At 37.0% G+C, this 22346-nt stretch overlaps 1 protein-coding gene across 4 annotated transcripts in view; it reads left to right on the top strand.

Moving 5' to 3' along the window:
* The window catches only part of LOC149806200 (uncharacterized), a 119286-nt gene that overhangs the window by 59506 nt on the left and 37434 nt on the right, over positions 1–22346 (top strand). For all 4 annotated transcript variants that reach the window (XR_016419868.1, XM_089951126.1, XM_089951125.1 and 1 more), the window contains exons 2-3: positions 11926–12255; positions 20493–20721. Coding sequence is in view for 3 of the 4 variants with exons in the window: in XM_089951126.1 (XP_089807252.1) it covers positions 12135–12255; positions 20493–20721 (350 nt within the window). In the remaining variant the exon portion in view is untranslated. The remainder of the gene's footprint in view (positions 1–11925; positions 12256–20492; positions 20722–22346) is intronic.

The raw sequence follows: 22346 nt of genomic DNA, 5'->3' as shown, positions 1-22346 counted from the left end.
GCTAAAATGTCCAACAGTACCGTAGCCGTTTGATTTTCACCCTCTTGTTTCTTTGCTGCTGCTATTTCTTCTTGTTGTTGTTTTTTTCTTACCTCTTCTTGTTGCTGTTGCTGTTGCTGTAGGAGAAAAGTTTGTTCCGCTTCCTTTTGTCGTTGCATAAATTTCTCCAATTCTTCTTTCTGTCTCTGTCTAAAATGTTCCATTTGCGGTAATGAAGAATGAGACGAAGGTTCCGGAACAAATTCTTGCGAGGTAAGAAAATCCACAAACTCCCAATGTACCTCTTCTGAAAGTAAGTCCGGGTTCCCTTGGGCGGTCTCCGCTGCTGGTGCACCCCAATGGATCGTTTTCTGAGTTTCCGTTATGTTGAATCACTGTCGCATAGATTGACAGCACACAGGCGCTAGCGAATCTATATAGACCACATGACGTCACAGACTGCTCTCTTCGGATTGGATGCGAACTGGCTGAATTTTGTAACGCGTGTTCGGATTGGTGAATGAACTCAATCCGTTTCAATCCTTCCTCTACCTATAAATAAGCGCAGTTCACTGCATTGATTCACCTGTTCTCGTCGCTTCACGATGTGGACCACAGTTGAATCATCCACCCTTGTGTCTTCCATGATGTTTAGGACGGACATGCTCATGTATGTCCGGTCCAAGTGGACTGTTGTTGATAGGACAGATACTAGTCTATGGATGAGAAGAGTTTACATAGAAAGACAAGGATGCCTCAAGAGGGTACTTGTGTATGGACCTGCAGTTAGAAGGAGTTTAAGAAGAAGAAGAAGATGTGACAGATGCCGTCTATGTTAATATTAATATTAACATAAATCCAAAGGCCCTTTTCAGGGCCACCCACATTTCTCGAAAAGAAATAGCCTTTCGATTGCCTACCCCTTTATAAAATTTTTTTTTAAAAAAAAAATCCCATGTTCAATTCCCCTTGTCCCTAAAGTAGTTTTTTTTCTAACATGTTCAATTCCTCTTTGTCCCTAGACAAACCCAAACTCTATTCCCATGTTCAATTCCCCTTGTCCCTAGACAGACCCAAACTCTATTCCCCATGTTCAATTGCCTTTGTCCCTAGAATCGATATTTTTTTTCCCATTGTTCGAATGCCTTTGTCGCTAATCTCAATATTTCCTTTTTTTTCCTTTCTCCAATGTTAAATTCCATTGTCGCTAATCTTACCCAGGGTTTTTTGCCCATGTTAAATTTCCATTGTCGCTAATCTTACCCCGGGTGGTTAAAGTTAAATTTCCATTGTCGCTAATCTTACCCAGGGGGTGTTTTTAATGCTAATTCCCATTGTCGCTAATCTCACCCCTTATACTACTCACATCTAGTATACACACACTGCATGTGTACATGCAAGTATACACACACTGTATGTGTACGCACATGGTAAGTTTATAGTTTATACACACATAAGTATACACACATTGTAAGTGTACATACACTGTAAATATACACACTGTAAAATTACTTACACTGTTAGTGTACACAGCAGGTATACACACACTGTATGTGTACGCACACGGTAAGTTTATACACACACTAAATATACACACATTGTAAGTGTACATACACTGTAAGTATACACACACTAAGTATACACACACTGTAAGTATACACACATTATAAGTGTACATACACTCCAAGTATACATACATTGTAAATATGTTATGTATAATTAAGAAGCAGATTTTATGCTTTCCCTATAAAAATCTTGAATTTGAACATATGGCCAGATGCAAGTATCTTCAGAAGAAAAAAAAATCATTGAATTATTGGCAGCTAAATCGGTGTCTATTATTTAAATGTACTCTTTGTAACTGATCTTTGTGTTTTTGTTGTTGTCTTTTTTTTCAATTTCACAAAACGCAAAATAAAGAATGATGATCAAAGAATTAATTCATTCAAAATTATCCCTCTAGGTTCCTTCACATATACAATGACTTCATGTCATTGATTATGTAACGCATGCTTCCGATGTAATGTTTCCTATTTTTCAATCTTCGAAATCGTTGTTTGCATTTCATCTGGAGTTCTTTTGCACTGAAAAAATGAATGAACAATTTATCTGCTGATATCGCTTCAAAACCCTATGATTAGGATAATATAACACATGCTGAAACACATGTCGGTGTTTGGCAGACACACTAGACGGTTTCTCTTCTTCCTAGCATTGAGCATAAAGCCTTCTGAATTGATTGCGATATTCGATCAGTCGGGATGTACTTAATATGACCACTTACCTAGCAGAGGAAGGCCTTATTGTAACCTTTCTCCTTACGAGATAGAGGTCGCATAAGAGCCGGAACCATTCCTCATTGGGTAACGCTGGAAATGAAGGGCCCCACAAAATCATATCATTGAACTATAAACATTTTAATACTCGTTTGTTTATCTAAATGATAGTAATTTATATACGTACATGATGTCCTCGTTATTTTCATAACTACTTTTTCTCTGAGTTGTTATTAATCTCCTAAATGGGAAAATAACGATGATGCGGATGACCCATTGCAACATGTGTCGTCAAGCTATGGATCTTGATTAGTTCGGCGCTACATCATAATGAGAATTTTGCACCACGCATCGTAATCTTTACAACAAAAAAATATTTCTTGAGTTTTATTAGTTCGGTTCCACATCGTGATGACGCTATCAAAGCGCTGAGATCGTCTCGTGTAACGGAGAGACTGAATTTCGCATCGTCGTGTTACTGTGTCGAGGCATTAACATTACGAGTGTTGCACGTAACGGACCAGAGACTATTATCTCATATGTACCTTGAATGAATATAGTAAAAATATATAGTAAATAAATAGAAATTTATAAAAACATTTTATTTGGATCCACACAGCAGTTGTAAAAATATGGCAGATTAATTTCAAACATAATGCTGGGCAAAGAAAGTTGCCAAGAGGGGTATATTTGTGACGTCACCAAGTCACATCTGTACATCACCTATTTGTTGTTGCCATACAGTTGAGTTTTTAACTATTCTTTAAAGAGATCATTCATAAAAAATACGCTAAACTACACAGTAAATAATGAAGGATGAATTCAGATCTTGAATACACACGAGAGACTGGCTTATAAGAATATTAGATTTGTGTAATCTATTTCGAGAACCTACCGTCTGTTACTACGGCATGGTAGCTTTTAATGATTTTCTAGGTACGTTAAACATTTTGTCAAGAGACTCTGAGATACTGCTTTGACGTGTACTTTCATTTTATTAAGAGACTCTGAGATACTGCTTTGACGTGTGCTTTCATTTTAGCAAGAGCCTCTGAGACTGCGTTGATATGTACTTTCATTTTATCAAGAAACTCTGAGATACTGCATTGACGTGTACTTTCATTTTATTAAGAGAATAGGAGATACTGCTTTGACGTGTACTTTCATTTTATTAAGAGACTCGGAGACACCGCTTTGAGGTGTACTTTCATTTTATTAAGAGACTCTGAGATACTGCTTTGACGTGTACTTTCATTTTGGCAAGAGCCTCTGAGACACTGCGTTGATATGTACTTTCGTTGCATCAAGAGACTCGGAGATACTGCATTGACAAGTACTTTCATTTTATTAAGAGACTCGGAGATACTGCATTGACGTGTTCTTTCATTTTAGTAAGAAACTCGGAGATACTGCTTTGCGTACTTTCACTTTAGCAAGATATTTGGAGACACTGCATTGATATGTGCTTTCAGTTTATCAAGAGACTTGGAGATGCTGCATTGATGTGTACTTTCATTTTATTAAGAGACTCGGCGATACTGCATTGACGTGTACTTTTATTTTAGCAAGAGACTCGGAGATACTGCTTTGACGTGTGCTTTCATTTTAGCAAGAGACTCGAAGACACTGCGTTGATATGTACTATCATTTTAGCAAGAGATTTGGAGATACTGCTTTGACCAGTGCTTTCATTTTATCAGGAGACTCGGAGATAACTGCTTTGACGTGTACTTTCATTTTATCAAAAGACTCGTATAAACTGTTTTGACATATTCTTTGCAAATTAAGTTAATTATGTTCGAATTACATACAAAGTCTCTAACAACTATCAAAACGAGGAGTCATTTTCAGCCGATTGCCATCGTCTATCTTTACCTGAATGGACTAAATAACGCCACACGTACGGGCAATTAATATTTTCACGGGTGAGGAGTTAATAGATAAGGCGACATCATGTGTTTGGGAAATTATTACTTGCGGAAACGATGATGAGAAATTATCCTTTACAAAAGTGCCACACTGTAAAACTTTGGTAAATATCGATATTTTAACCAGCACATTTTACTTCTAATAAAATATAGATGTCACAAACAAATCCTTTTCCTTTAAAGCGGCGTTGACAATAACCTTTTTTCTAAGTCAAATAAACGTTTAAGTCTAATTTACTTATCTTTCGAAGTTTTGGAAAGCACCACTGATACAGGAAATGAAAATGTACCGGCTTGGAGACTGTTCGACCTCTATATTTTAATTTTTTCAAATTTTTTGTTTTGTTTTTGTTTTTATTTTTGTAATTTTCTGGCAAATTGTTTAGACACCTTATTATGAACTGAAGACAATATTTGAGACCATCGCCAACTGATATTTAGACAAGTCGCTCGAAGTTAGGGAGTTTCGGCTCACATACTACACCTCTGCAATAACACTTTTCTATAGTATACTAATACAATAAGCATAAATCATACAATGATAGTCCGTCCCGTTTGCTGGAATTTGACTTGTGTATTGAACCCACGGAACTATCAGGTAATTTACCTGAACGAACATGCACCTTCGATCCTTGTCAAGATAATCTCATCTGTGTTTATTAATCTGGGCCATGATAGGGTTGTCGATCATATTTAACAAATCCCTATGTTAGAGACTGTCTTAAACCCACCCACCCACCCCATCATAGTATCCGCTATGTAATACTGATAGGGACACGTAACCATCATCTTTGTTTCCCTTCGGTACAGTAAGAAAGATAATTTTCCATTACAGATTACTGCTTTTGCATTTTTCTGGCATAAATCCAGTCAACAAGCTTTACTTTTATAGTTCCTACCAAGCATTTAACAGTGTCATTGGCTATTATTGCAAAATAACCGCTATGGTAAGACTAATGTACCTGAAAACAGAAAGTAGAATGAAATGTACAGCTGGTATGAAAATCCTCTACTCGCATTACCTAAAGCATGCGTCATTTCCAGTCACTACTTTAAGGTCCATTTTTAGACCACTGATTGCAGATAATTCCCTGGATTACTCCCAAGGCAATTCCAAGTCGTTAACTTCTATTTCCCTTTATATCTGTTTATAAAATATGTTTGAACTTGATGACGTGCTGAAAATGTAGATATGAAACAATTTTGCTTTAAAATTACTTTAGATTTTAGGACAAATGTATGCATATTTATCGGTAGATTATAAAATTTCTCCTGCACAAATATTCCAACTAGCTGATATTACTAACATTCATGCTGATATTACTAACATGCATGTTCATATTGCTATCATGACATGCATGCTGATATTACTGACATGCATGCTGATATTACTGACATGCATGCTGATATTACTAACATGACATGCATGCTGATATTACTAACATGACATGCATGCTGATAATACTGACATGCATACTGATTTTACTAACATGACATGCATGCTTATATTACTGACATGCATGCTGATATTACTAACATGACATGCATGCTGATAATACTGACATGCATGCTGATTTTACTAACATGACATGCATGCTGATATTACTGACATGCATGCTGATATTACTAACATGACATGCATGCTGATATAACTAACATGACATGCATGCTGATAATACTGACATGCATGCTGATATTGCTAACATGACATGCATGCTGATATTACTTACATGCATGACATGCATACTGATATTACTGACATGCATGCTGATAATACTGACATGCATGCCGATATTACTAACATGGCATGCTTGTTGATATTACTGACATACATGCTGATATGACTGACATGCATGCTGGTATTACTATCATGCATGATGATATTACTAACATGACATGCGCGCTGATATTACTGACATGCATGACATGCATACTGATATTACTGACATGCATGCTGATAATACTGACATGCATGCCGATATTACTAACATGGCATGCTTGTTGATATTACTGACATACATGCTGATATGACTGACATGCATGCTGGTATTACTATCATGCATGATGATATTACTAACATGACATGCGTGCTGATATTACTGATATGCATGCTGATTTTACTAAAATGACATGCATGCTGATATTACTGACATGCATGCTGATATGACTGACATGCATGCTGGTATTACTAACAGGCATACTGATATTACTAACATTCATGCTGATATTACTGACATGTATGCTGATATTACTGACATGCATGCAGATGTTACTGACATGCATGCTTGTATTACCAATATGCATGCTGATTTTACTAAAATGTCATGCATGCTGATATTACTGAGATGCATGCAGATATTACTGACATGCATGCTGAAATTATTAACATGCATGCTGATATTACTAACATGCATGTTGATAATACTGGCATGCATGCTGATATTACTGACATGCATGCTGAAATTACTGACATGCATGCTGATATTACTGACATGCATGCTGAAATTATTAACATGCATGCTGATATTACTAACATGACATGCATGCTGTTATTTTTATATGCTCATTTTTTTTTCTCCGTTAACTTTACATTGTCATAATCGTGCAGTATTACCCGATACTGAACTCGCATGCAAATACACATATTGCATTCACGTACATAAAGGAACTAAGTTCTATTGTAAACAAACAATGGACGCAGATGCCAGCACTTTGATTTGCAAACAAATCATGTACACTCGCGTAGCAGGCGCTTTACGTTGTGGTTGTTTAAATTTGTTTCTGAATGAAGTAAAGCAGATGTTTCGTGGACTGCCACATACCAGCTGCTTTGGCACATTACGCGTTAACTTTTTGATACAATGTTTCGGATTTAGGCTAGTTATACAGCAGACGAAGAAAAGGTTCTCATAAATAAATCAAAAGTGACAAGGCATATACTGTTCCATAGCGTCTTTTTGAAAATTGCAATTAAAATACTTCATATTTTTCCCCACATTATGATTTCGAACAATTCAATGACAGAAGCAGAAACACATTTGCAAATGTCAACACGCTTTTTCCTCGCTTCTTTAATCCGATGTATTTCGTGTGGAATGGTCACTTATAAATCCAGTCCATAGTCACGACATTTCGTAGAATCGAAAATAAATATCAAAATATATTCATTCCAGATCAAATGGAAAAGTTGTTGCTATGCGCATTCATTCACAATGTAACTCCAAATTTCAGTTTTAACTAGATACGCCATTTTCTTTCGAAAGTTATGTCGAGCGTGCGACTAAGTTAAAATTTATCTGGGCGGAGTTATGTGCGCAGTAATAATGTTGTTGTGTAATGGTTATTGTGCGCTTGTGTATTTAGTTTGGAATGGGGCATACATTCATTTACTTTGTTTCGTGTAGTGTATTTTGTTAACATAATTAAGCATTGGGTAGAATTAGAATGATTAGCATATAATAAAAATGTTACTGCATTTTTATGGGAAAATATAAACTCGTTTTGTCAGATGGATATACTTCACTCCCAAGGTCGTGCAGTATTTCCATTCGAAAAACTCGTTCATATTTTCCCATACAAATGCAATATCCTATAATTACTAATATGCATACTGATATTACTAACATGACATGCTGATGTTACTGACGTGCATGTTGATATTACTGACATGACATGCATGCTGATAATACTGACATTCATGTTGATATTACTGACATGCATGCTGATATTACTGACATGCATGCATATATTACTAACATGCATGCGGATATTACTGACATGCATGCAGATATTACTGACATGCATGCAGCTATTACTGACATGCATGCTGATAGTACTAACATGACATGCATGCATATATTACTAACATGCATGCAGATATTACTGACATGCATGCTGATAGTACTAACATGACATGCAGGCTGATATTACTGACTTGCATGCTGATATTACTGACATGCATGCTGATATTACTGACATGAATGCCTTCTACATCAACATCTTCAAACTATCCCACCAAACTACACCTACCAACGGATGAACGGATTTGCTTAGTGGGATTTATCTTCTTTATAAAATTGTATTATTCACTTTAAATGTAAAGGAATAGAATTCATACTTCAATTAGGAGATGGAACACAGAAAATTAATTTTCCCTGTGAAATGAATGTAATTTTATTACCATAATGCCACGTTCAGTATTTAACATGCGCACGTGTGAATATTAATTGTGAGGGTTTGAATCTTGCCCAGATCAAGTGGGAAAAGACACATCACTCCCATTGCCTGCAATATTTAGACTGACAAAGAGACACATCACTCTCATTGCTTACAATGTTTTGACTGACACCTTGGCACATCATCCCCATTGCCAACTCTCTTTTGACTGACACCAAGGCACATCAGTCCCATTGCCAGCTATGAATTCACTGACACCAACGCACATCACTCCCAATGCCTGCAATGTTTTGACTGGAACAAAGGCACATCACTCTCATTGCCTGTTATGTTTTAAATGACACCAAGGCACATCACTCCCATTGTCTACTATGTTTTGACTGACACCAAGGCACATCACTCCCATTACCTGCTATGATTTGATTTGACACAAGTGCACATCACTCCCATTGCCTATTATGTTTTAACTGACACCAAGACACACCATTCCCATTGCCTACTATGTTTTGACTGACACCAAGGCACATCACTCCTATTCCCTTTTTTGTTTTGGCTGACACCAAGGCATATTACTCCCATTGCCTACTATGTTTTGACTGACACCAAGGCACATCACTCCCATTGCCTACTATGTTTTGACCGACACCAAGGCACATCACTCCCACTGCCTATATTTTGACTGACACCATGGCACATCACTCCTATTGCCTACTATGCTTTGACTGACACCAAGGCACATCACTCCTATTGCCTATGTTTTGACTGATACCATGGCACATTACTCCCATTACCTGCCATGATTTGACTGACACCAATGCACATCACTCCCGTTACCTGCTATGAGTTGATTTGACACAAGGGCATATCACTCCCATTGCCTATTATGTTTTAACTGACACCAAAACACATCATTCCCATTGCCTACTATGTTGTGACTGACACCAAGGCACATTACTTCCATTGCCTACTATGTTTTGACTGACACCAAGGCACATCACTCCCATTGCCTATTTTGTCTTGACTGACACCGAGGCACATTACTCACATTGCCTACTATGTTTTGACTGACACCAAGGCACATCACTCCCATTGCCTATTTTGTTTTGACTGACACCAAGGCACATCACTCCCATTGCCTGCTTTGCTTTGACTGACACCATGGCACATCACTCCCATTGCCTATGTTTTGGCTGACACCATAGCACGTCACTCCTATTGCCTGCTATGATTTGACTGACACCATGGCACATCACTCCCATTGCCTACCATGTTTTGACTGACACTAGGGCACATCACTCCCATTGCTTTCTATGATTTGATTTTGACACAAGGGCACATCACCCCCATTGCCTTTTATGTTTTAACTGACACCAAGACACATCATTCCCATTGCCTACTATGTTGTGACTAACACCAAGGTACATTACTCCCATTGCCTACTATGTTTTGACTGACACCAAGGCACATCACTTCCATTGCCTATTTTGTTTTGACAGACACCAAGGCACATCACACCTATTGCCTACTATGTTTTGACTGACACCAAGGCACATCACACCCATTGCCTTTTTTGTTTTGACTGACATCAAAGCACATTACTCCCATTGCCTACTATGCTTTGACCGACACCAAGGCACATCACTCCCATTGTCTATGTTTTGACTGACACCATGGCACATCACTCCTATTGCCTGCTATGATTTGACTGACACCATGACACATCACTCCCATTGCCTACTATGTTTTGACTGACACCAAGGCACATCACTCCCATTGCCTACCATGTTTTAACTGACACTAAGGCACATCACTCCCATAGCTTTCTATGATTTGATTTTGACACAAGGGCACATCACCCCCATTGCCTTTTATGTTTTAACTGACACCAAGACACATCATTCCCATTGCCTACTATGTTGTGACTGACACCAAGGTACATTACTCCCATTGCCTACTATGTTTTGACTGACACCAAGGCACATCACTTCCATTGTCTATTTTGTTTTGACAGACACCAAGGCACATCACACCTATTGCCTACTATGTTTTGTCTGACACCAAGGCACATCACACCCATTGCCTTTTTTGTTTTGACTGACACCAAAGCACATTACTCCCATTGCCTTCTATGCTTTGACCGACACCAAGGCACATCACTCCCATTGTCTATGTTTTGACTGACACCATGACACATCACTCCTATTGCCTGCTATGATTTGACTGACACCATGACACATCACTCCCATTGCCTACTATGTTTTGATTGACACCAAGGCACATCACTCCCATTACCTACTATGTTTTGACCGACACCAAGGCACATCACTCCCATTGCCTATGATTCGACTGACACCATGGCACATCACTCCTATTGCCTGCTCTGATTTGACTGACACCATTGAGCATCACTCCCATTGCCTACTATGTTTTGAGTGACATCAAGGCACATCACTTCCACTGACTGCAATGCTTTGACTGACACCAACTGACATCACTCCCATAGCTATGTCTAGACTGACACCAAGGCACATCATTCCCATTGCCTACTTGGTTTTGACTGACACCAAGGAACATCACTCCCATTGCCTGCTATGTTCAGACTGACACCAAGGCATATCACTCCCATTGCCTGCTCTATTTTGTCTGACTCAAATGCCTATCACTCCCATTGCCTGTTATGTTTGAACTGACAACAAGGCACATCACTCGCATTGACTCCTAAGTTTTGACTGACACCAATGCACATCACTCCCATTACTTGCTGTTTTGACTGACACCAAGGCACATCACTCCCATTGCCTACCATGTTTTGGCGGACACCAAGACACATCACTCTTATTGCCTGCTATGTTTTGACTGACACCAAGGCACATCATTCCCATTGCAAACTATGTTTTGACTGACACCAATGCACACTACTCCCATTGACTACTTGGGTTTGACTGACACCAAGGAACATCACTCCAATTGCCTGCTATGTTCAGACTGACACCAAGGCACATCACTCTCATTGCCTACTCTATTTTGACTGACTCAAATGCCTATCACTCCTATTGCCTGTTATGTTTGAACTGACAACAAGGCACATTACTCCCACTGACTCCTGTTTTGACTGACACCAATGCACATCATTCCCATTACCTGCTGTTTTGACTGACATCAAGGCACATCACTCCCATTGCCTACCATGTTTTGGCGGACACCAAGACACATCACTCTTATTGCCTGCTATGTTTTGACTGACACCAAGGCACATCATTCCCATTGCAAACTATGTTTTGACTGACACCAAGGCACATTGCTTCCATTGCTTACTATGTTTTCACTTATACTTTATTATGTTGGAGCATACAAGATCTGAAAACCGAAGAGCGTACCTTTAATTGCGAAACTTGTTACGTTGTATGATGTTTGAAGAAGACGAGGAGGATGCAGCAGAGAATGATTTCAATAAGTGGGGCCCTGCACGATTACACACAATAAGTCCTTTAAAATATCGTGGAACGAAACTTGCTCAGCAGAAATGCAAAGCGAAGATCTGAACAATTGCTAATATTTCGTTTCAGGTCGTAATTACCATTTTCACCATATCCATCTTAAGATCATCATGGTCTGAGCGATGGAATGCATTGAACAACATCAGCCAATCGACTTTCTGTGTCTCCAACAATTTAGACTACTGCAGCAAGGCCAGAAACAACAGAAAGAACAACAACACGGGTAATTGCAAAGGCAGTTACCACTTGTTTTACCTGCCCAAAAGCAGATAATTCTCATGGATTTTGACCTTGGATGCTCCGTCGGGATTGTGCGAAACGCAATAACACCACCGAGTCTTACCCTGGCAGAAGATTCAATGCTTAGCTCGTCAGACTGTGGCACAGACTTTTCAATGGGTAATTTCTCTTTCATTGCTTTAAGTCATTGTTTTTTATGTTTAATAATTAGAAACAGTTTGGATTCTTTATGTCTCAAAATGGTTATAGCACATACAGGAATGTTCTTCACAGCCAGACATAACTAGTTGGACATAAGATACATATATGCTATGGACCGTTTCAATAAGTAAGGTGTTTTCAGTTACCTCCTCGAGATGACGTCAAACGAGGATCACATGTAAAGCCTGCACGTGCACAGAAATTATTGCTTGCTTCTGTAGAAGGGTGTGACGGAAAATATTGTATTCTTTGTTTTCATTATTGGTATACAAACAAAGGTCTGGTTTTTAAAAGGTATACATTCTTATATGGAAAATATGCATGTTATGTTCTCATTTTTGCTGCACATAAATGTTCTCTCCGTCTGCAAGTACTCTAATTTGAATGTGAACCCCATTTACAGACAGGACTAGTCTGCGATGGATGAAAAACACTTAAGTTCTACTGCCTGCGTCTTTATGATAACGCCACACACAGGGGCATCCACCCACATTCATGAAGAGAATATCAAGAGACCCAAATGGGCCAGATGTCCATCAACTGGCTAACATAATAAAATATTGTCAGAACACAACCGTATATTAACTCATTTTCAGACTTTATATAATGTCATTTGTACTAATTTTACTACAGACACATAAAAAATATTTCCAGATATTAAGCAGTAATTAAAATGCATAGTCACGTGCTCATTATCTATTTTGATGGCAAAAATCAATTTTCCAAGTTTTAGCGAAATTGGGTGAGAATTGTAGTCTAAATTTAGCGACTTATATAACGCATCCATTAAAATGCAAAATCGTGCAATTAATACGCGCAGATCTTACAAAATACTGTCCCTAATTTATCTCGATTCTCTAATACAACGCATCCAACATTTTGATTATATCGGCCTATCTGTCGTGTTAGATTATACCGGCCTATCTATCGTGTTGGATTATATCGGCCTATCTATCGTGTTAGATTACAACTGTGTCAGAAGTACAATCACTAGAGTGGCAAGAAACTCCATTGGATGCAATATCACACCATTAATATTGTCACGGAATTGTGTATATTTATTGTTTATGAATATTTGGAATAGAATGTACTCGAGTTTCCTTTCAGTGTACAGCGTTACCTGAGGTTAGTTTATCTATATCAAACACGATTTCGATGTAGTGAGTTCGGTTCGCTCCATGCTGCACGAGCGGAGTGCTTATAATAAGAAAACCGATTTACCTTGCGCACACAGGCCTTGGATTGGAACATAGCCATTGTACATTTAGGCTCATGGTACATTCAGATTTGATGGTTCATGCTTATCATTTATCACACTTGGATACATTGATGATCAATGCCTGTTTACCCATGTTTGAAAAAAATTTGATGAGGAACACTGCCTAAGTGTGGACACGTTCAACAATTAAATGCAAGATCACCCCAGTAACATTCATCTCGCTTATAATTGTAAACATCAGAAATATAAATGATTTAAGTTTATTTACCAAATTTGATTAAAATTGGATCAGAAATATAGTCTCTGGAATGGTAACATGCTCATCCAATCAGATCCAAGATCACCTCATTAATATGCATGCTTAGTATCGATCTCGTGCGAGAGCTCTATCACATAAGATTTTATTTTACATTTGATCACAACAGGATCAGAGATATGACTCCCGATTCGTAGCACGATCAGCCACTCAGAAGCAAGATACCCTCATTAGTATAAATGGATTCCGTTATTATCGATCCCTTGCGAGTACTGGATGACATAAGACGATTTTTTAAGTCTGATAAAAAGACTGGATCAGAAATATTGTGTCCAGGGTGGTAACAACCAATCCAATCATCGCCGGACGGACGACTATAGCAGGGATACGCCTTAAAAGCGATTGAACTAGAAATTGTTCGAAATGTGTTTAGTTAGCTATTTCCTCTTCATCCTCATCCTCCTCTCCTCATCATCATTATCTTCGTCCTCGTCATCATCAATCCTCCTCCTCCTCATCATCATCAGTTAGATATAAGTTTACAAGTTGATTAGGAAAGTTCCATCTGTTAAATCATATTAGTTAATAGTTTAACCTTTTAATATACAGACAATGGGTCTTTTCATTAGATGAAAATGAAGACTTTAATAACGTCTTATGCTTATGCATAAACATTGAAAAAGAAATAAACTGGTTTGACAAAAATTGGCAGTGAAGACAAACTGTGCCCTAATTACAAGTTTAGATGGGGTAATACTAAACTCACTCTGTGTGTGTTAAATGTTCTACTTATCTCCACAATCATATTCATAAAAATTATGAAAGTAAGATAAGGGCAATGACAAATTTAATCGTAGCATGGCCAAAATGATCTCCTAACCATACAAGATAGCGTAAACATTTCATGAAAATAGTGTTATTAAAAATTTATAAGGAACTGCTTTGAAAAGGGGATCAAAATGAGATCATTGTCGATATTGATATTATTAGTAGTGTGCTTGATGAGAATCGATATTGGATCAATATCGATATTGATATTATTAATGACGTGATTGATGAGAACTGATATTAGATATATTTTGCAACATTTCAAGAGCCCTAGTCAACATAAGTTATCTTTTTACTCTTTCAGTGGTGTCAATCTGACATCCAGTAAGGCTGCAACTGCAGTCATCTTGAAAATTTTATTATCCCTTTTCTTCTTGAGCGGAAAGAAATATCGACATGGTGTTTTATCAGAAGACTTCCTACGATGTCTGTTTGATTCTACATGAAGATAGTTGGTCGGACAGCCAGTATGGCTGCCATAGTGACCACCTAGAAAATACTCTGCCTGAATGGATGGCCATATCAGCATGGAGTTTTCACTTAAGGACCTTCTACTTTCTATGATATCTAGTTTATTTTAATTGAAAATGGTGTTGATGTTACGTCAATATGACCATCATATTGAGTATCGTGTTATTGATACTTCTCTTGAAGGCATTTACATGGGGTTTTCACCAGAAGACATCTTAGGATATCTAGCTGGTCGTAAATGAATATAGTGATTCTCGGAGATCCAATATGACCACAACAGTAGCCACCTTGAATATATTGTTATTGTTCTTTGACGTGAATGTATGGTCAAATCAACATTTGGTTGAAATAGAAGACTCACACTGTCTAGTTGGTCCTAGTACAAAATAGTGTCAATCTGATATCCATTATGGCCACCACAACATCTGTCTTGAAAATCTTGTTACTGCTACTCCTCCTAAATGGAAAGTCATATCAGCATGGGGATTTCAACGGACGATTTTTTATGGTGTCTGGTTGGTCGTAAAAAATTGTGCCGATGTGAGATCAAATATGGTCGCAACAGCACCATCTTGAAAATGTTAATGCTTTCTTCTCCAAGAATGAAATTCATGCCAACAATGGCTTTTTATCACAAGACTTATTGTGGTATTAACTGGTACTAAATGAAAATGGCGCTGGCCTGAATCCAGTGTGGTTACCAGTTTTGTCGTTGCTACTCGTCCTAAATGGAAAGTCATATTCATATGGGGTTTTCGGAGATATCGCCGATCTGAATTCAAATTTCGTCGCCAAAATGAACATATTGAAAATCTGGTTCTTAATGTCTTGAATAGACAGTCATATCAACTCGCGATTATCATCAAAGTAGTCTTCTAATGGCGCTAAGATTGTTTTAACTGAAAACGTTGTCGATCCAGTATCTAATATGACTATCACAGTGGCTATTTCGAAAATCTTACTGCTCGAGAATTTCAGAAATGATTTGAACACTCAGAAGTGAGAAATAAAGAAATAACCTCATCTCGAATTCCAGGAAAATTATTCCAGCCTGTAGACCATCAGTACCAGGAAGGGACTCTTGTTAAATCATGTCTTTTTTTAATAAATCCCATAATTCAGGAGAACTATCTTTAGGATAGTCCTGATATTGTTTAGTACTACAAGACATATTAGCATAACACGAATAGCGATTATGCAACCGAGAGTACCGACTGGACGTGACCATAACTGTTTTTGCCGGCTCTCTAATGGCAACAAGAAACTGCAAAGGCTGAAAAACTTGTAATCTTTCTTAAAAATAGAATGTTACCCATCAAACGTTCTGGTAACGAAAATATTTTTCAGATGTATGTAATGCAGTTTTCATTGTTTATCATCAATATCAGTAAGTCATTCTGATGTGCAATGTTCGGTACAGCCAATTCTCTCCAGCTTCATTTTTTCCTAGCTATGCGAGATTCGACATGAAAATTATTCATACTGTAAGACATTAATTAACATTAAAATATTTATAAATTGTCTTCTTAATCAGATATGTGGAGATGTATCATTTAATTGGGACAGGAAGTTCCTGCATCATTGTGAGTGACGTGCGTGTTCGTTTACGCGGTTACCGTTTTTGGCAACGTTCATAGGCAGTATATTAAACTAAGCCATTAAATTGTGCAAACAGTGCAACGTTATACACATAGTCTGTTAGATTACGTTGCTGTTGTTGTTTTGTTTTTTTTTTTGTTGTTGTTGCTGGGGTTTTGGAGGTGGGGGTGAGAGAGGGATATATGTTCGTGAAGCTTTTAATATAAATGATCATTAGAATCCATAAATCACAAACCCTACAAGACACTGTTGTCTTGAAAATGATCGGCATGCTCTCTGCAAAATATGACTCAGGTAATTCGTTAAAAGCTAAATACTGCTTATAATGCATGCAGTATCTTCGCAAAATTTCCCGCGTTTGATGTATTAGAGACAGTACAGTATATTTTCAAGGCTTTAGATGTATACTGGGGACAATGGGGAGAGGATATTCAATATAAATCGCGACCCGACCACCACAGCCTCTTCCCCTCCAGATGCCAAAGATAGAGCTGCTTCGCAATGAAATGCTCAATCTATCATAGGTTCATGGGGTCCCGAGTGGTCTAAAGCGCTCATCGTTACGGTTCACTGCCATCTCACCTCTGCGTGAGTTCGAGTCTCGAGCTCGGCCAATGTGGGTACGTGAGAAAGCTTGCCAGTAGCTTATCGTGGGTCGGTGGTTCTTTCCGTGGTTTTCCCGGGTTCTTCCTCTACTATTTATGCTGGCCGCCATGTATAGCCTATCTTGTGCTAAAAAATGGCGTTAAACTCTATAACAACAACATCATAGCTTGAAATTGTAATTTCATACAATATGTGCGAGAAATAAATAAATAAATTATTATTTATATTTAATTTGTATTGTTTGTTATTTTATCCATGATACTGTTTTCTGTATAATTGTACTTTGGACTTGACCTTGTCCAAAATCAAGTTCATTGCGTACATGACCAATAACATTTATTTTGTAAACAAATAATACGTAGTTACTATTTTTTTATGAGTGCGGGTCCGATATTAGGATTATAAATAAAGGTAAACATATTTATTTGACGCTGGGTCTAGGACATTGGACTTCCCCCATGAAGAGCCTGTTGTACCTGATGTTTACGACGTTCTTTATTACAATTTTAGTAACATATTTTATATTTTTGACAAATTATAATTATTTTAGAAATGAACTTGGGACCGTCAGCCTGGTTATACATTTGTGTCTTTTTTAATATAATCTTGTTTACTTGAGAAATTACTGATTCTTACATTTAACATCTTATGCAGAATCAGTTTTATTTTGTGTTCAGTATTTCATTTGAGTGGATTTATTTATTCAAATTATTATTCACTGGAAATACAATATACTCATCTATAACATTCTTGGACTGGAATATTAATTTGGAGTTTATAAGGAATTCAGACAAAAACATTTTTGGATTATATTATTGTGATACACCACAAAGACTGTTAGCACATTGCCACACTACAGCCACTGACACATTAGCATGTTCGAGAATACAGGCACATCAACACATTTAGTATTGGAACTTATTTGGAATACCACTAGAATTCAGTAGGAACTGAACATTTGGACTTGTGATAACTCCATAACCCTATTTGGTATTTATTTCAAAATACTGCAAATCTTTTTAACTTTTCGCTTTGTTTTCCAGGAAAATAAATGATTTGTTGAATTTTACAACACTTGTTGGCTTTCGCTCTTTTCTTTTACTTAGTTTAAGACCATAAAGTCTTAATAAAGTAAGTACCTAAGCCACCTAACTAAAGGATAGCCATTGTTCAAGTGTGGCAGTCTCTTGTTTCAGTAAATGCGAGATAAAAATGCAGTAATATCCATGCATAATTGTATAATCTGTACAGAAAAGGCAGAACAAGTTTCCTTGCGGAAAACATTTGACGTGTTTTTAGTAGCTTCCAGATGTACAAAAAAGTCCAATCTGACAATATGAGGTTTAATTTTATTTTGTAATGTTCATTGTCACAATCGCGAAAATGGACCACCCAGAGCACCATGGAAAACTAGTCTTTATGAGCAGCTGGCACCATAGGGGGTGATTTAATCTATTATGAACTTCTGAGAGAGTGACAGAAGTAAGGTAAAATAGTTTGCAGTCGCAACATGCACAGTAGAGGCAATGCTGGCATGCCACTATGTTACCATGCACAGTAGAGGCAATGCTGGCATACCACTATGTTACCATGCACAGTAGAGGCAATGCTGGCATACCACTATGTTACCATGCACAGTAGAGGCAATGCTGGCATACCACTATGTTACCATGCACAGTAGAGGCAATGCTGGTATACCACTATGTTATTTTCATATATTGTAGCTAACTTTCTTTAGATATTGTACTTGTGGAAATTGTACATAATCTAAGCATGCAGTTAACGAAAATGAAATCTCCTTTGTGCTCGAAAAATCAACTTAAATTAGTCCAAAATACACAATCTTTAGCAGCTATTAAAATAGGGAAAACAAATTTTGCCAGGTTAGACAATACCATTTTCTGAAAATGCAATAAATGAGTTACAGAATATATAAAATGGGAAAAAGGTTACTGCATCTATTTTTTTTACAATTTACCTCTGAAGTCCAGGAAGTGAAAATGACCAAGCGGAGCTAGCAGTATTTTGACAGGTGCACATGAGAAGTAAGACAAAACTGTATACATTATAGCGCATATTACATAGATCAATCATACACCAAAATAAAAGGGAATGAAATAATATTTTAATAATACCTAAGGTTTACAAGGTCTTTTTAAATATCCAATATAATCAGTCAGGAAAGCTTGGTAAATCCTTTCTATTTAAAACTCTATCCATATGCTTAATACAAAACTGTAGAGCGCCACCATATACAGGAAAAGGGGATGTTTTTCTTCTATTTCCCTCGATAAAGTATATGATCAGCTAACAAAACAACCATAGTTAGAAACAAAAAAGCACGAGTCTTGATTATATCCATATACGTAAGTGGACGGCCACATATTGCTATTGATATAGCTGCATTTAAGTGAGCATTATGTGTGTGTTACTGTATGCATTAGGATAGAAATTCATATCTGCCGAAGGAATATCTGGACCAGATAGGGGTCGTCAGAATGCAACAGAGAAAAAATATTGCAAAAGGGGTCTTCGTGAAGACAATTAATTTCAGCAGTGTATTAACTACCAGAATATGTAATTTTATTTTTACATCTGATACGATTTGTCGATAAAGAAAAATGCTTGAATTTATACTAACATACAATTTCATGTGTTTACAGCTGGGATACTTTCAGCTCTTAGCCTTATTGGTGCACGTTACGCATTTATACAGAACATTCAAACACTTTGAATCAATTATTATTTTCAACAAAAATTTAGCAATACAAGTTTTGCACGGGTCTCCATGCAAGAAAATCACATGTATCTTTCTAATTCGCAAGTGATATCCCTAAATTTTGACCTTACTATTAATGATGAATTTGAATTTGTCAGAACTATTTTATTTTGCTAACTTTGAAAACAGTTATAAGGGGGATAGTGACTTTGAAAACATTGCAATCCACGCATTTATCTTTTATCCGAAAGATCACAATTATATATTTTGATAAATATTGGAAAGTTTCAATAACTCATAATAGTTTCGTTTTGTTTTAAAATTTGATGAAAATTCAGGCCCTAAAGATGAATGTTTCTATTGTCTGTAGTTTTCTTTTCGTTCTTTGTTTTCAATCACAGCACAAATTTCTATTTCAAGTACTCCAGTTACAATAGGTTTATTTCCCGGAAATCCGAATGAATACGATAATAATCTATAAAATGATACCACTGCAGATTTCCTCCTTGAACCATACAGCCTTCAGCAAGAATTATCCGTTCCCGAAGTTTCTGATGTCTTCAGTGTTGACGAATTTCTTTTACCTCAAACGAATGACGAGGAGATAAGCGCCGCAGATCACACACGACAAGAAAACGGTCATGACAACAGTCAGAACGATACAAATATGTGGTCAAGGATTGAAAATCTACCACAGGAAGAGAGGAACGAAAATCTCTGCAGAATGTAAGAAAATATCCTCCGAAACATTTTTTATGTCATCTACACTATTCACACACCATCTCGTTTACTTGCACCCTTATTGATTTTCAAAACAAAAGGCTCCAAAGACATAAAAATGGCAGAAAACTTAGTAATTTCATTCACTGATTCATAAGTTCCAACATATTTTCACCAGGTGGTCCCAAACACTGGCAGATTCTTGGCGTTTCTAATCAAGCGGGAGTTTCTTTTGTAACACAATCCACCATATTTTCATGGGCGAGTCTATCTTTTCATGCAACAGATATGATGTAGATAACCATCTCTGACAATCTCAATAATTCCGCAAATGTTGGAATTGTGTCTCTTTGAACACATCTATACAAGAGTTTCTCCATTTTATTTGTTCAATTTGTTTTAGGAATATTAAAACTAGACATTGCAAATATTGGACGCAGACGACACAGTTTGTTGTACTGAAAGGGACTATTTTAGGAACAAGAAAAGGACAGCAAGCAATCTGTCTGCTTATTTACCTCGAGATCTTCAGTTTGCTTTAAAACGCCAATAATTCAATAGTGTTTGGGACTACATAGCGACAGCCAGGTTAGAAATTATAAATCAATGAATGAAATGACTAAGTTTTGTCTATTTTTACATCCTTGCAGCTTTTCATTTCTAAAATGGGGGGGGGGGGCACAAACAAACGGGTAGGTTTGCAAATACTATAGAAACCAAGAAAGGCCTTATATTGGATATAATATTATATGCTTTAAATAACAGATACGCCTTGAGATACGATGGTAGATATATAAGTTTTCTTTTTCCAGTACAGATGATAGAAATTTTGTTTTGTATTGTTTTGAAATGTCGCACGCTCTGCTGTTCGCCATTTTCCACCAGAGTACATGTCAGGTTTCTGTATGGTCGAGTTCTAAACAGTAGAAAGTTAGGAAATTATATATACTCCTTCCATTAGAATCTTAATCACTGATAATCGTTTCATACAAATGATATATTTGCATAGTTTTCGAGTTTGAAATTTTAAAAGACATGTAAATAATGTTGAGGCTATATTTACCTATAACCTTGCAGATGGAATGAATTAAAATTAATTATTAAGTTTCCTTTTGATTGTAAGTCATATTTGTGAATGATGACTATAACAACGAAGAGAGAGAGAGAGAGAGAGAGAGAGAGAGAGAGAGAGAGAGGTGGGGGTGGGGGGTTACAAATAAACACCAGACCGAACCGAAAGTGCCTAAGTGCTCTTCCTGGATCCTATATGAGAATGTGTGGTAATATAGAGTGAAAATAAATACTGAGAAAGAATATTATCATACAGGTTCGAGAATTTTTATTCGTTTACTACTGAGATCAAGACCCAGGATTGCGGGTCATTGCGTGTTTGCACCAACCCCAATACCTTCTCGAGCATATGCAAATCCCTGAAAAGGAAAGTGATATCATATATATATATATATATATATATATATATATATATATATATATATATATGTATATATATATATATATATATATATATATATATATATATATATATATATATATATATATATATATATATATGGGTGGTGGGTGAGAGAGAGAGAGAGAGAGAGAGAGAGAGACTGGTAAATGTCTTTACT

This window comes from Sinohyriopsis cumingii, chromosome 2 (assembly GCF_028554795.1).
Source record: "Sinohyriopsis cumingii isolate HCF-2022 chromosome 2, ASM2855479v2, whole genome shotgun sequence".
Classification (NCBI taxonomy): Eukaryota; Metazoa; Mollusca; class Bivalvia; order Unionida; family Unionidae; genus Sinohyriopsis; species Sinohyriopsis cumingii.
The sequence above is the reverse complement of the archived record's forward strand: the minus strand, read 5'-3'. Positions and strand labels throughout refer to the sequence as shown.